The 16,692-nt window shown below is 38.6% G+C and overlaps 1 protein-coding gene across 1 annotated transcript; it reads left to right on the forward strand.

The window, feature by feature from the left end:
- The first annotated feature begins 193 nt into the window (after positions 1–193).
- Positions 194–10,314, forward strand: LOC136814991 (alpha-ketoglutarate-dependent dioxygenase alkB homolog 4-like). Its single transcript, XM_067071423.1, has 2 exons — positions 194–564; positions 9,364–10,314. Exons 1-2 carry the CDS (start codon positions 211–213, stop codon positions 9,934–9,936), a joined length of 927 nt encoding a protein of 308 aa, XP_066927524.1. The 5' UTR covers positions 194–210; the 3' UTR covers positions 9,937–10,314.
- The last annotated feature ends 6,378 nt before the right edge of the window (positions 10,315–16,692 follow it).

Here is a 16,692-nt window from a genome sequence, read left to right on the forward strand (position 1 = left end):
TACCTTTACCTTAGGTAAAGTACTCTCTTTTTTTGGCTAATGAAGTAAAATTTACAAAAAAACGCTCGCTCGCTCACTCAAGCAAAACTTTAATTTGATGTTACACCAGGTTACACCCGCGAAAAAAAATTCCGAACCCATGCACAAATCTTAGTAGATTCGAAATTCTTAATTTCATTATTGTTTTTCTCAGACAAAAAGACATAAAATATGACTGAAGAAGCTTTGGCTTGCAACTGTACTGGTATTCGATCATGTCTTTTGTGTAACAAATATTCATCGTCATCAACAAATCACAATACTCAAATACAATATTATTGGTTTTGTCCTTCATGTGGTAAAATGTTTAATGGCTCCATTCAAATACCACCAAGCGACGCAATCGAACATTCGAATGCTTTCTATAATTGGTGTCAGTTACATGAGGATAACACTCCTTCACAGTTGCAAATAGAAGGAATACATATCACTCAAGCCTTTGTAACCTCTGAGGAAGAGAGAGCATTGGTGACAGGGATTGATGAAGGAGAATGGAAACTATCACAGTCTGGTCGGCGGAAACAGGTAAATTTTGACAGTTTATACACAATTTTAGCGATAAATTTAGATTTGCAGATGGTCTTTTTGACCAAAATATGCAATAAAGAAAAATTGTCTGTCCCATGAAATGTTCACCTTCGAGCTTTATTCGGGTTTGACTTTGCCAGTCGGTACCACTACTACATGAAAAGGCAGGTACCTTATCGGGGAAAATTTTTGTCGGTGAAAATTTTCGTCGGGGAAAAATTCGTCACTTGCTAGTAGTTGGTAAACGCATTAAGGCCGGGGAAAACTTTCGTCACTTGTCCAAAATTTGGTCACTTTTCCCCGACGAAGTTTTTCCCAATAAGGTATTGCTTTAACGGGAAATATTTCCCGAACGGGAATAAGGTGAAAATAACCCGAAAAGGAAACTGTTTCCAGATTGAAAATTTCATTACTTTTCGGTTTCCCGTTTTGATCAAGAACTTTTCATCGTCCGTTTTCAACGGGAAATACCGGGTGACCCACGAAAAAGTTCAGACGTTTCCCGACATCTTGAGGCCGAAAAAATGTCCCAAGGTGCTTGGAGTTTTGATATTTAGAAAGTACATATCCTAACTTAAAATTTGAGCTATCTCTTTTTAAATTTGACCAAGTTGTTCTCTACTAATGAGCTTTTAAAGTCAAAATTCACTTTTCGGAAAGTGTAAAAAACACGTAAAAAAGAGGTATTGAATTTATGCAATCAATTAGAAAATCACTTACAAATTGACTTATTTAACGAGTTTTATGACAAATAAAAACACCTTTAAAAGTAATTTTTGCTTAAAACAAGACTAGTTTTTATAAAAATTGGCGCTTTTGTAGATTTTTCAGATTTTTTTCAAAAACTGTATATCAAAAGCGTCTAAAAATACCAAATTTGATACCCCTTTTTTACGTGTTTTTTACACTTTTCGAAAAGTGAATTTTGACTTTAAAAGCTTATAAGTAGAGAACAAATTGGTCAAATTTAAAAAGTGATAGCTCAAATTTTAAGTTAGGATATCTACTTTCTAAATATCTAAATTCCAAGCACTTTGGGACATTTGTTCGGCCTCAAGACGTCGAGAAACGTCTGAACTTTTTCGTGGGTCACCCGGTAGAATTTTTGTAAACAAAGCAGATTTTTGTTTCCCTATCGAGAAAAAGTTTCCAAATACCTTATTGGTATATATTTTCGCGTGTTACAAATTTTTTCGAAAAAACGTGTTTCGCGTGCATTAAATTTCGCGATTCCTGACTTCTGGAAAATTTTCGCATGTATTAAATTTCGCGATTCACTAGGTATTTTCAGAAAGTGGGAATATAAAGCAAGAAAAAGACTGATTTTACTTGAAACACAACGTTTTTGATGTAAAAATACTAACAAAAATTTTTTGCGTGTATTTAATTTGGCGATTTTGTAATTTTGAAAAATTTAAACAGTATTAAATTTCGCGAAAATTGACCAAAAAACTCGCGAAATTAAGTACCCGCGAAAATTTGTAACACGCGAAAATATATACCAATAAGGTAGTGTTGGAGAATGTGCACACGTCTTAAAGTTTGCCTTTACTGGTATTTCGACTTTTAGCTAAAATAAGATACAAAAGGAGAAAAATTATAAAAATGAAAAATATTAAAATATTGAACTAAGGGTCCTGTAGCGCAAGACCATAATATAAGACACTCAGAAAAACATGACCCAAATCACAGAAAAAGCTACAGGACCAGGCTGACGAAGACGAAAAGAAGCGAGAAACAAGCAAACACCACAGGATGAAAGAAGCACACGAGCAGTAGATATTCTAGAAAATACTAAGAAAATAACGTGAAAATAAACTTACTAAAAGCGATTCCAGCGTGCACTATAGCAAACACATACTCCAAATAAAACAATATAGTATTTGACATGAACTTCACAATGCCTCTGTAACTTCGAGGAGAAAAACACTTTTATCTCGACATAGAGATTTACTACAAAAATTCTCAACATAGAGGTCTTCTCTCTAACACAGCTCTTTACACCGTGATTATCAAAAAGCAAATGAACAAAAACGGAGTCGCTTCTGAGGCCACAAAATTTCTAATTTCCTAGGGGAATACATTAACTGTTAAAAATATCTAAGACAAAAATGCAATTAAAATTGAACTAGAAAAACAAAAAGAGCAGTAATAAAAACTTAATTTGCGTTAACTGTAAATTACCATATCATTGTATGACGTCATATAATATGGGACTATTCCCATAACATGGCTCTCCAAAAAGATAAACACAATCTTTTTCCGAATATTTCAATCAGTAAGGCTCCCACGGCTGGGATCGGACCTTTCTACTCGGATTCAAGTAATAGGACTAATTTGTGAATCGGTCGCTCAAATATTCCTGATCTCGTTTTCAACGTACAAGAACGAACAAGACCGTCAGCGCTTTGTTTTGTCGACAGAACGATTCCCATGTTCCAGTTATTACGGAAGAGATCACCATCTTTCAACAAGACTACATCACCGATACTCAGATTTCGTCTGGTTGATGGCCATTTGCGTCGTTCTTGGAGGGTGTTGAGATATTCTTTGCGCCAGCGTGTCCAGAATTCGTTCGCTAGATGTTGAACTCGTCTCCATCTCTGTCTGCAGTACATAGTGGTGCTCGAGGTGAAATTCCCTGGAGGAGGTAGTACGAGCTGGCTTTTTCCAGTCAACAAAGTGATTGGGCTGATTGGGATTGGACTCTGTGGATCTCCAATGCTGTCGTAGGTTAACGGTCTCGAGTTGACAGTACATTCAGCTTCACAGAGGAAGGTCCTAAACGATTCATCGTCAACACAATCTCCATGATGATCCATGAGGTTGCATAAGATGGAACGTACGCTGCGGATTTGTCTTTCCCAGACTCCACCCATGTGGCTTGATTTTGGTGGGTTAAATTTCCAGACGAGCCAATCTCCTCCGTTGATTTGCATAAACGATTGAATTCGATCGTGGTCCATTTGACTGAATAAGGCTTGCAATTCGTTGTCGGCTCCGACAAAATTCGTACCTCGGTCGGAACGAAGAACTCTCACATTGCCCCTTCTCGAGATCAATCTTCTTAATCCTTGGATAAACGAATCTGTTTCGAGTGTGTGAATACTCTCCAGATGGATTGCTCGACTTGAACAGCACGTGAACAAAAACCCGTAACGTTTAGGGCGCTTACGTCCGTCCTTGATAGTGAATGGTCCAAATACGTCGACACCAGAATAGGTAAATGGCGCAGATTCGGCAATGCGATCCTCAGGTAGGTCTGACATCTGTTGGATCGAGGGCTTCCAGCGTATCTTTCTGCATGTAACACACTTGAAGATAGCACTCTTGACAAGGGACGTGCAGTGAATGATCCAAAATCCAGCGGTTCGGATGCTGTTGATAGTGATGATGCGACCACAATGATTTGTTCTCTGGTGATACCATCTGATGATCAATGACGCCAATGGACCTTTGTTTGAGATGATTATTGGATGCTTGATGTTAAACTCGATTGTACTTTGTTTCAATCTGCCACCAACTCGTACGGTGCCATGAGTGTCGACGAACGGCTTGAGGTTTGATAAATTTGACGTTCTGTTGACTCCTTTCCCTTTTATAAGCTGTTGAATCTCGTGATAGAAATGTGTTTGTTGATGATGTTTGATAATCTTTAGCTCAGCAGCTTGGATAATATCAGTGGTCAGAGGTTTTGGCTTCTTTTGGTGCCAGATGAGGATGATGGCAATGATTCGCTTGATTTTAAACCATGACGATACCCGATTGAGTAGATTTGTGATAGAATCGTTAGGAGTTGCAACTTTTGTTTTCATGACGTTGAGCCTAACTTCTGGGTCATCCAATGCAATGTCGAACTTTTCGGTTCCAATTGGCCATTCACTTTTGGGAAGCTTCAAGAATCGAGGGCCAAGAAACCAACGATGGACTTTATCGTAATCTGATGTTGATAAACCTCTGGATGCATCATCTGCTGGTGTCTCGTCAGTGTTGACATGGAACCAATCTTTGATGTCACTGCTGTCACGAATCATCTGTGTCCTGTTTGCTACAAACGTATGAAATCGTCTGGCTTCATTTGAGATGTACCCAAGTACTGCCTTGCTGTCAGTCCAGAAGAAGGTTTCTAAATCTGGGAAGGTAAACTCTTTAAGCAAAATGTTCGCAATACGAACTGCCAAGACGGCGGCTGTAAGCTCCATTCTAGGAGTGGTCACATATTTAATAGGGGCAACTCTCGACTTTCCCATGGCAAGGTTGACTGTAGCATCCCCGTTGGTGTTTTCAAGACGAAGGTAAGATGCTACTCCGTATCCCACATCAGACGCATCACAGAAGGTATGGAGGGAAAAATAAACGATCTCACCAAAGTTGAATGGTTTGAAGCATCGTGGCACTCTTGATCGTAGATTTTGGAGGTCTTCTTTCCAACGTTCCCAAGCAATTCGCTTTTCGTTTGGAATTTCTTCATCCCATTGATAATGATCCTTCACAAGCTGTTGAAGGATCAACCTTCCCACCAAAAGGAAAGGGCTGGCAAGACCCAACGGATCGTAGATCGACGAAATCGTGGCCAATATACCTCTTCGTGTCGGTGGCTTTTCTTTGAAGGAGATCTTGAAACCGATTGTGTCGTCATCTACAAACCATGTGACTCCAAGAGCTCTTTCACATGGGAGTTCGTCGTTCGATAAATCGAGATCCTTGACACTCTTTGCCAGCTCTGTGTTGTCAATGTTGTTCATAACGACACGACTATTGCTTACGAATTTCAACAAATTGAAGCCTCCACGTTTGCACAGAGCCTTTACATCATTGATAGCTTTTGATGCAGATTTCTCGTCAACTTCGGAGCTGAGGAAATCATCGACGTAGAAATCTCTTTTGACCATTTGAACGACTTTGACATCGAAATCTGCTTTGTTGTCTTCGGCTGTACGTTTGAGGGCATAGTTTGCACATGATGGTGAAGATATACAACCCTGGAGATGGACTGTCATTCGATATTCTTGCAATTTCTGATTTGTATCACCGTTGGGCCACCAGAGGATTCGGAAGAAATCTTGATGCTCTTCAGGTAGACGTACTTGATAATACATTTTCTCGATATCACCCATGAATGCGACATGGTTGCTACGAAATCGACAAAGAACACCAACAAGCGAATTAATCAAATCTGGACCTTGTAGTATCTCCTTGTTAAGACATCGGCCAACGAATGAAGCGCTGCAATCAAAGACCACCCGTATCTTTTCTGGTTTTTGCGGGTGGTATACGCCGTGGTGCGGTACGTACCAGACTTTACCTACGGTTGGAGGTTTTTCGCACTTGACGACATACTCTTTCGACAGGAGCTCCTGCATGAACTTTACGTAGTCATCACGGAACTGATCACGTCTTTCTAACTTTTTCTTTAGCCACATTGCTCGATTGAAGGCTTGGGACCGATTGTTTGGTAATGATAAATCTTCTGAACGAAATGGAACTGGTAAAATGTAGTGCGAATCCTGTAACTTTGTACCAGTATCCATTGTATATAGGAATCGTCTATCTTCTACTGAAAGGCTAGCTTGGTGTTGGTCTGGTTCAACGAAGTCTTGTTGGTACATTTGAATCATCATATCTTTCAAGGATTCCTCTTTGATCTTTGTGGACGAGGTGATTGAGGTACGTCTGCAGTTGATAGTCCCATTCTGTCGACAGCTTTTTGGCCCAGTAATGCACCAACCAAGTCGTGTCTTGTATGCGTATGGTCCATTACCCTCTGAATTTACTACTTCTAATGGCTCAAGTGCTCGAACACAATTGACTCCGATGAGGATGCCGAACTGAAGATTGGATGCATTGACAGGTACGTACTGAAGAAGATCTTTAAGATAAGTGTATTTCGCCAAGGAACATCTGGTAGGAATCTCTCCTGGCTCAGTTGGTAGATTCTTTCTGGAGAAGAGTTTTGGTAAGGTGACGTTCTTGCATCCATCAACTTCGAAATATGGTTGAGCAACCAGACCGTTTACAGCAAATGATGGTTCTGATGCTTCATTATTCAAAGTTTTAATTGTAATCGTAGTAGAGATTCCATTCAAGTTTAAATCGTTCATAATATCCTCAGTGATGAATGAACCTTGACTACAACTGTCGAGGAGAGCATAAGTGGATACCTTCTTGGTCGGGTTGCTTGAGTGATACAACCAGACTGGAACAACGGACACGGATACAGAGTTCTCGTGAATATCTGTACATTTATTACTAAACGACTGTTCAACATTATCAATTTTATCGTCAGTTCTTGGTGGAAGAGTCGGAGGAACGTTTGGTGGAGGAGTCGGAGAAACGTTTGGTTGAGGAGTTGCAGTAGGTGGAGGAAATCTTCTTCGTGGAGCATGCAGTGAAGTTGGATGGGACATGCGACAAACCTTGCACGTTTTCTTTGATCTGCATTCTCTGGCAGTGTGATTCGGTTGTAAACAGCAGAAACAAAGGCGATGATTGAAGACGTACTTCTTACGGTTTTCGGAATCGAGCTGCAGAAACTCTCTGCAGTCGTCGAGATCATGTTGTGTAGACTTGCACATTGGACAGCTAGGTGTTGGTTGGTCTTTATCTACTCCAGTGGCATTTGATCGGAAGCCTCCTCGTCTTCTTGAAGCGTCTGATCGTGAAGCTCTATCGTAGGATACTGGACCTGCAGCTTCACGTGAAAACATTGGATCATTTACGAGTTTCATTTCGTCTTTTACAAAGTTTGTGAAATCATCAAAGCTCGGAATGATGTTGTATGAATCTCGAATACGCATAGCAGTACGATTCCATCTATCTTGGATCCTGGAAGGTAGCTTTAATTGTAAGGTACGAAGAAATTCGGGTGAGTCTAAAGCTTGAATGTAGTCTTTAGATGTCATACTGGTTTTACATTTTAGGAGGTGACCATAGAACTTTCGGAATGCTGCTCCATCATCAGGATTGACTGCAGGTAATTGTTGTAGTTCTTGTCTGTATGCAACGAAAACTCTGTAGGGATCACCGTACTGGTCCTTGAGGAGTTGTAATGCGTGGCAATAGCCGAGAGATGGCGGTTCTTGGATGCAGTGTCGAACAAGCTCCTTTGGCTCTCCTTCAAGATGTTGATTGAGTCGAAGTAGTCGTCCTCTATCAGTGCAGACCTTGCTATCAACAGCCTCCATAAACGTGGCGATGAAGTACTTGTATTCAAGAGGATTGCCGTCAAATTTGTCAATCGTTACGTCTGGCGCTCCCTGTTGCTCCAATAATCTACATAAAGTCTCGTTGATAGCACTATTCTGATTCTTTGGGACCAAAATGGTGGATGATTGATCTAAGGTTTCGTTTGAACTTTGTTGTCGAGCAGCTTGATGGTTTTTACTCGAAGTTGTTTCTTCCTCATTAGATATGTTGTCAGTTGCAATGTCGTTTAGGAATGACGAATTTTTGGGCTGAAGAACTGAAGATACTTCTGGGATGAGGGAACGTTCTCTACCGGCTACCGGTTCCTTCAGGTCCTTGAGATTGCGTTTCCAGAGACGAATGTCTCCTTTTAGAACAGTCATTTTGTCCTCGATAATGTCGAACCAAAGTTCATTTGCGTCATATTCGTCTCCTTCACTAAATGACTGGACTTTGCCGTGGGTAATCTTTAGATTTTCGAAATCGGTGTTGAGCAGCTTCAATTCACCATCTAAGTAGGATTCGTCATCATCAGCAAGCCCCTCGATTACGATGTCGTACTGTTTGTTAAAGGAACGTTCGGCACTTCTTTTATCGCGTAACACCTTTTGCAAGGGCGAATTGGAGGACATGGTAGCACTTTCGCTTTTACTGTTGGAGAATGTGCACACGTCTTAAAGTTTGCCTTTACTGGTATTTCGACTTTTAGCTAAAATAAGATACAAAAGGAGAAAAATTATAAAAATGAAAAATATTAAAATATTGAACTAAGGGTCCTGTAGCGCAAGACCATAATATAAGACACTCAGAAAAACATGACCCAAATCACAGAAAAAGCTACAGGACCAGGCTGACGAAGACGAAAAGAAGCGAGAAACAAGCAAACACCACAGGATGAAAGAAGCACACGAGCAGTAGATATTCTAGAAAATACTAAGAAAATAACGTGAAAATAAACTTACTAAAAGCGATTCCAGCGTGCACTATAGCAAACACATACTCCAAATAAAACAATATAGTATTTGACATGAACTTCACAATGCCTCTGTAACTTCGAGGAGAAAAACACTTTTATCTCGACATAGAGATTTACTACAAAAATTCTCAACATAGAGGTCTTCTCTCTAACACAGCTCTTTACACCGTGATTATCAAAAAGCAAATGAACAAAAACGGAGTCGCTTCTGAGGCCACAAAATTTCTAATTTCCTAGGGGAATACATTAACTGTTAAAAATATCTAAGACAAAAAATGCAATTAAAATTGAACTAGAAAAACAAAAAGAGCAGTAATAAAAACTTAATTTGCGTTAACTGTAAATTACCATATCATTGTATGACGTCATATAATATGGGACTATTCCCATAACAGGTAGGGAAGTTTTTGATTGGGAATGGGGAAACTAAGAAGTTTTATGCCTTTAATGTCAGTATTATATATCTATATTATATATCTACTGAAGAAAGAAGCACATTATTTGAATTATATTTTCATGCATAAAGCGATTTAATTCTTTGAAATTTCATGAACTGATAGACTATTCATGACTTTAGCATTATTGTAATAAAGAACTTGCTGGTATTTTAAGTATCATTTGCTCAATATTTACAGGATTTTGGACCAAAAGCGAATTTCAAAAAACGAAAAGTCAAGCTGGGATCATTCAACGGATTCCCGTCTTATACTGAAAAACTGATTGGAAAGTTACCTACAAATGAACGATTAAATGAATTTACACCAGTCGAACTTTGTAACTTAGAATATACACCAGAGAGAGGCTCCTCTATAGACCCTCATATAGATGATGTTTGGTTATGGGGCGACCAATTGGTAACTCTAAACCTTTTGGATACTACTATATTAACTTTGAGTAAAGCACCAACCCCAAATAGTGGATTGGAAAAAGTAACATCATCGAACCATGGATTGAATACAGTGCAAACGTCGAATTGTGTTTTAGAGGAAGTGCAAATTCCGCTTGTGAGGCGTTCGCTGTTTGTATTAGATGGAGAAGCACGTTATAAATGGATGCACTCGATTAAAAGAGACGATATAAATGACAGGCGTCTTGCAATGACGTTCAGAAACTTAAGTCTTGAGATATTAAGGGATCTCAAAAGTAAAGACATTGTTATGCAGATTCAAGAGATATCGAAAAGTTTTGAAGGTACAGTTGCACTATGATATTGCATTTCTTTCTATTTCTTCTATTTATTTAAAAAAATGATTTATATATTCAATTTTTTGTAACCTAAAATGTCTTTAATTAATCAGCACTCTTGAGAAAAATGGTCCCGAGAAGACAAAAGTTTTCCTTAAAGACCAAAATTGGGTGGTTTGTGTCTAAATCTACCTTAAAATTCTCGAAAACCCTTTTAGTATTCGTATATGTCTAAGGTTTCAGTACCAACCCTCCTCCTGTGGGAAAGGGGAATCATTTAAGTATTCTTGAAAGTATGAATTCCGAAAAAGGGGGATAAAAACTTTATAATACCGAAATTTCGAAGGAAAAATTCATGGATTTCCGATACCGAAACAATTTCAGAATTCCGAAATACCGAAGGATTTTGCCCGATTTCCGAAATTCCGAAGAAAAAAGGGTCGATTTCCGCAATTCCGAAATACCGTACGCCCCCACCAAATGGGCATTAGATAACAACATGATGTTGAATGGTAAGAAATTTGAACACATTCATTGGCAAACAGATGACTACTAGCAATAGCTACTTTACTGATACTCGAAAATCATTGAAGAAAAATCTGCAGTGAAAGACCTTGGTGTAGTTTTACTAACGAATAAAAAACGAGAAACGAATAAAAACGACAATAAACGAAAAAACGATAATAAAGAACGACATATTTTGCCATCCACAACCCTGACCGAAAGTGACTGTATGTAACAGATGATACTAACTTCAAGCATATCAATGGTATGGTCAAGAAATCAACAGAACTTGTCGGCTGGGTTTTAAAAACTTTCAAATCCAGAAGTAGAAAAGTGATGACAACACTGTGGAAGTCGTTAATCATCCCCCATTTGGAATATTGTTCCCAGCTCTGGAACCCACATGATTAGGGCTAAGGGGGTCAATAGTAAAATCTCAGACATATATGAGTAGTAAAAGGAAAATAAGTTCTCTTAAGATATTCTTTGCAACGAAGGAGGGATTATTGCTGGTGGAGGGGAGTTAAAGTCCAGAGAAGGTACCACCCAAGGTGACCCAGTAGCCATGGCAACTTACCCGATAGCAACTATACCACTACTTCTAAGGCTCCTCCAGTTCTCTCAACAGGAAAATCTAAGATTGCTGCTTATGCTGACGACATAACTGCAGCAGGCACACTCAGAAGTCTCCGGCGCTGGTGGGACAAACTATGCCAGTTAGGACCAAGCTACGGTTATTTCCCTAACGCTGGCAAAACATGGATTGTTGTCAAGGAAGCCTTTCTCCCACAAGCAAAGAGATCTTCGAGGGAACAGGTGTTAATATAACATCTAAAGGTAAAAGACACCTAGGGGCAGCATTAGGACATTCTTCTTTTAGAAGAACCTTCATGCAAGAAAAAGTTGATGAGTGGGTTAAGGAAATCAGGGTGCTAAGTGCAATGGGCTCTTCCAGAAAGAATCCGTTCATGGGGGGTGGAGGATATATTATTTTTTTCATGAATTACCCCTGGACATTTTGATATTTCTTTTCTGGGATCTCATCCGTATTCGTTATGGGTACCAACTGAAACGACTACCAACGCTTTGTGAATGTGGCAGTCCGTTCGATTTGCAGCATGCCCTATCTTGCAAAAAGGGGGGATTTGTGTCACTACGACACAATGAACTCCGAAACACCATTGCACTGATGCTTAAAACCATCTGTAAAGACGTAGTAATCGAACCAGCCCTCCATCCTCTAACTGGTGAAGACCTCCACGAAGTCAGTGCCATCACTGGAGATGAGGCGCGCTTGGACATTCACGCCAGAGGTTTCTGGCAGACAGGTCAATCTGCATTCTTCGACATTAGGGTTTTTAACCCACTTGCAAAACGACATGTCTCACAGGACCTCAAAAAGTGCTTTGAATCCAACGAACGGGAAAAGAAACGAGCATACAATCAACGTGTTTTGGAGATCGAACATGGCTCGTTCACACCTCTGGTCTTCTCCGCAACCGGAGACATGGGACGTGAATGTACAAAATTTGTCTCACGATTGGCCGAAATGATGGCGAGTAAACAAGATAAACAGTACAGTGAAATGATTATGTGGATGAGGCAAAAGATATCCATAGGACTATGTAAACTTTTTTTACTTTCAGATATTAGGAACACAGGAGTTCTTATATTCACATATTTTTTTTTTTTTAACTGTACATTTGATTTGAAAATTTTTATCCTGTAAATTTGTATATATATATAGGCTTATTTCACCAGTCAACTGTGGTTCTGGATAATATATTTTAGAAACCTTTTAGCCTATTTTTGGGTTTCAGAAGTACAATTTCCAACCCCCTCCCGTTTATTTGGAACCTAAGAGTAGGTTGAATAGGGTTAAACCCTTAACTTTTGATCTAGTGGGTCTTTTTGGATGAAATTTGGCACATAAGATCCTTGTCACACAAGGTAATTTTTGACAAAAAATTTTTTTTTGATGACGTCACTCATCATGCCCAAAGTGAGCAAAAACCGAAAATTTTCTTTGTTCTTATAAATAACTATATGTTTTTTTTATAAGCATAACGCTTATAAGCATATGAAGGCTCAGATTTGCAGAATTCCTAAGCATAACATGAGCATATATGTCAGCCCAAAATATTTTTCAAGTGGTCAAAACTTGGCTCGGGGTGAATCATAAGCATGATTCTTAAGCATATAATAAGCATAAACTATGCCTAGATGCTTTGAGAACTTAAGCATACACTTGCTTATAAAAAAAACATGTATTGTATTCTAACAAAGGCTTTAGAAAAAGGTTGCCTGAGTTTAAAAGGATTATTTTATCCTAAATATTCAATAAATTACGGTTTAAACGATATATTTGACATAAAAAATAAATTTGTATTGGAAAAGCGTCAATTTTTATGATACCCTAATGTCAGAAATGTCATCATGCTCAAGATGTGAAAATTTTTAGGAGTCAAATTTTTTTTTATTTTTGAGCTAAATAAAAGTTAGGAATTTACAGAAAATTTCATGGCAAAAGCTCTATTACCTTAAGTGGATAAATTTTCGCGGTTTTCGCGAAATTTATTGCACGCGAAAATTTTGAAGGCCTCTTATTCGCGAAAACTAGTCCACGCGAAATTATTTGGAATTTTACAATCGCGAAATCAAAGAAAGAAATCAAATTATTATATTACGAGTTAAACTCTTCATTTCAATCATAAACTCTAGTATAACCTCCTAAAAGTGCTTTCTTTGAGGCTTTTTGAAAGATTTTGAGTGACATCTCTTTTCTATTTACAATTTATATAGTCGCGAACTTAAATAAAGAGGCATACCGGATAAGTGGGATGGGGGAACCTGGGAACCTAAAGTGGGAACCTAAATGAACACCTGAAAAGTGGGATGGGGGAACCTAAGTGGGAACCTAAATGAACACCGGAAAAGTGGGATGGGGGAACCTAAGTGGGAACCTAAATGAACACCGGAAAAGTGGGATGGGGGAACCTAAGTGGGAACCTAAATGAACACCTGAAAGTGGGATGGGGGAACCTAAGTGGGAACCTAAATGAACACCTGAAAAGTGGGATGGGGGAACCTAAGTGGGAACCTAAATGAACACCTGAAAGTGGGATGGGGGAACCTAAGTGGGAACCTAAATGAACACCGGAAAAGTGGGATGGGGGAACCTAAGTGGGAACCTAAATGAACACCTGAAAAGTGGGATGGGGGAACCTAAATGAACACCGGAAAAGTGGGATGGGGGACCTAAGTGGGAACCTAAATGAACACCGGAAAAGTGGGATGGGGGAACCTAAGTGGGAACCTAAGTTGTTTAATTATTAATAGAATTGAAATATTTTTCTTTAAAAACAAATACATAAGCGAAAAATAAGACTTGCTCGATAGCAAGTCTTATCGTAGTTTAAGAAGAATTCCTTTATGTTTAAATAAATAGGTCTATTGAAAATGGCGATTTGTGTTTACTTTTCAAATTTTGAAAATTTTGAAAACATGTGCCCATATTTTTTACCTGAAAAGTGGGATGGGGGAACCCGGGAACCTAAAGTGGGAAGCTAATTTGTTATTATTATTATTTTTCTTTAAAAACAAATACATAAAGATAAGAAAGATATTATACATGTTTTTTTTTTATAAGCAAGTGTATGTCCCTTGGTCAGGCTCGTGTATGCTTAAGTTCTCAAAGCACCCAGGCATAGTTTATGCTTATTATATGCTTAAGAATCATGCTAATGATTCACCCCGTGCCAAGTTTTTAAATAAATTTTAGAAATTTTGTAAAAATTTGTTCAGATTTTGGGAGCAGTGGAATGTTAGCAAGCCGTGGAATGTCTTATTTTTTACTTGACCTCTACCAAACCTTTTTAAACAGATAAAAATGACCACTTGAAAAATATTTTAGGCTGACATATATGCTCATGTTATGCTTAGGAATTCTGCAAATCTGAGCCTTCGTATGCTTATAAGCGTTATGCTTATAAAAAAAAAAAACATGTATGCAAGGAAAGAAAAAACCTTTTATCATAATAAGAACACCAGTTATTTACTTTTTACATTACGGTTCGCAAACAATAATGTTGAAAATAAAACAAAGGGAATTTATTTATTCAATTAGCTTAAAAAAGTATGTTTATTTATCAGCAGTTTTATAGTGCATCTTTTTGAAAGGTTCTTTTTAGTAAATTGACTTAATTGACTTTAAACTTTAAACCGTCATATCTTCAAATCTAGAAGGAATTAGAAGTTCGTTCATAGCTCGATGGATAACTTAGAGCCTCTTCTTTCTTTTGCACGGATCTAATTTGCTTGAATACAGAATCTAGTAAAACATTATTTACGATCTAGTTTTTGTTCACTCTTGATGCAATACACATTGTTTTTTATTAGCAGCTCCAATTTTTGAGTCAGGGCTGGGGTCGCTTAGTATTTAACGGATTCTAGCTCGTTTTTCTTTCTGTACCAACCAAACAGTACAGCGTGTGAATACACTTCATTAATTAGAAATGTTTGATAGTAAAATAGAACATATTGCACGGCTTGCCACGTTTCAATACACATAAGCATAGATCCACGGGGAGGGGGGCACTCAAGGTAAACGACCTACCGTACGTGCGGCCCTTTTTTCCAAGCTTCCCAAAGTACACTGTAAGGGTGGAAATTAGTAAAAATGAGAATAAGTGCACTCTAAGGGTTTAAAATTTGGTCAAAGCCAGTCCGGCTTTTAGAATTTCATCCGAACAAGTGTCATGTTTTAACACTGGGTAAATTTTGGAACATCAAATATGCCCATCCCTATCAGGATCTGTTCTAGAACATGTTGACCAAGAAAAAGATCTAGGAGTGATAATCGATACAGTAGTGACCTGACCTTTGAAGCCCATATATTCAGTAAAATCAAGAAAACTAATCGTTGGCTTGATTAGCAGGAGCTTCGAATTTCTCTCACCAGATATGTTTCGAACGCTTTTCATTGCATTTGTCAGACCCCATTTGGAATATGCACATGTAGTATGGTCTCCAAGGCTAATCAAACATATCAATGCAATCGAGTGCGCCAACGAAGAGCTACAAGGCTAGTTAGTTGCTATAGAAACTACTCATACGAAGATCGGCTACGACTCATCAATCTACCTAGCCTAAAGACCAGGCGGCAAGTTGGTGATATGGTGGAAGTTTTCAAGAACCTCCACATTTATGACGAGTCTATAAGATCAGAGAAATTTACTCCTCGAACACGACCACGACGTCAGCATGATTACGAGCTTCAAAGGAACTTTGCTAATGACGGTATGAGAGGCTACCAAAGCAACTCTCTGTTTTACAGAAGTGTGAAACCTTGGAATGATCTAGAAGAAGATATTGTTGAAGCACCATCCTTACAAGTCTCCAAAGAGCGTTTGATAAAAGAAAGGGAGAAAAAACTTTATAAAATGTAAAATCAAAAGTTCTGTTTCATAGGAGGTCAATAGACGTGCGAAATATATATATATAAAAAAAAAAAATAAAAAAGATAAAAAATTAGGTTCCCACTTTAGGTTCCCCCATCCCACTTTTCCGGTGTTCATTTAGGTTCCCACTTAGGTTCCCCCATCCCACTTTTCCGGTGTTCATTTAGGTTCCCACTTAGGTTCCCCCATCCCACTTTTCAGATGTTCATTTAGGTTCCCAGGTTCCCCCATCCCACTTATCCGGTATGCCAAATAAAGAAGCCCATTTTCGCGAAATTTGATCCACGCGGAAATTTTAGAGACCCTTGATTCGCAAAATTTAATCCACGCGAAATCTTTAAATTCTCGTCTCGCGAAAATTTATCCACGTAAGAGGAGCTACTACCAATAATTAGGGTTAAGGTAGTTAGTAATTTTAAAAAACCCAGGGGTGTACTACCCTTGTCGACCGACGGGGGTGCTCCGCTGAGGTTCGAAAAATGGACCCTACGTGGGACTCGAAATTTGCGAAAAAAGTGACCCTGAATGGGACTGAAATTCCAAAATTTTCTACTTTTCCCCCAAATTTTCCAAAAAAAGACACCCTACGAGGGACTAATTTTTCTATTTTGGTGTTTTTGCGACCCTACCTGGGACTCGTGGAGGTTAGAAAAGGTACCCTGACCAGCGGAGCATCCCCGTAACCCATCTTGCCCTAGTACCCCCCGGTTTAAAAAATTACAATTACACCTTAAAATTGAATCTTTGTTAAAGGACCCTTATATTCATCTGATTAAAAGAGGGAAAGTTTGGGGGATCAAGTCAAAGTAAAACAAG

The sequence above is a fragment of the Clytia hemisphaerica genome, unplaced genomic scaffold (assembly GCF_902728285.1).
Source record: "Clytia hemisphaerica strain Z4C2 unplaced genomic scaffold, Clytia hemisphaerica genome assembly, whole genome shotgun sequence".
Taxonomy (NCBI): domain Eukaryota; kingdom Metazoa; phylum Cnidaria; class Hydrozoa; order Leptothecata; family Clytiidae; genus Clytia; species Clytia hemisphaerica.

What these genes read in the sequence shown, in the direction of transcription:
- LOC136814991 (XM_067071423.1), top strand. Translation starts at nt 211, where the DNA reads ATGACTGAAGAAGCTTTGGCTTGCAACTGTACTGGTATTCGATCATGT. An exon ending in AGTCTGGTCGGCGGAAACAG is followed by an intron (nt 565 to 9,363) that starts GTAAATTTTGAC and finishes CAATATTTACAG; the next exon opens with GATTTTGGACCAAAAGCGAA.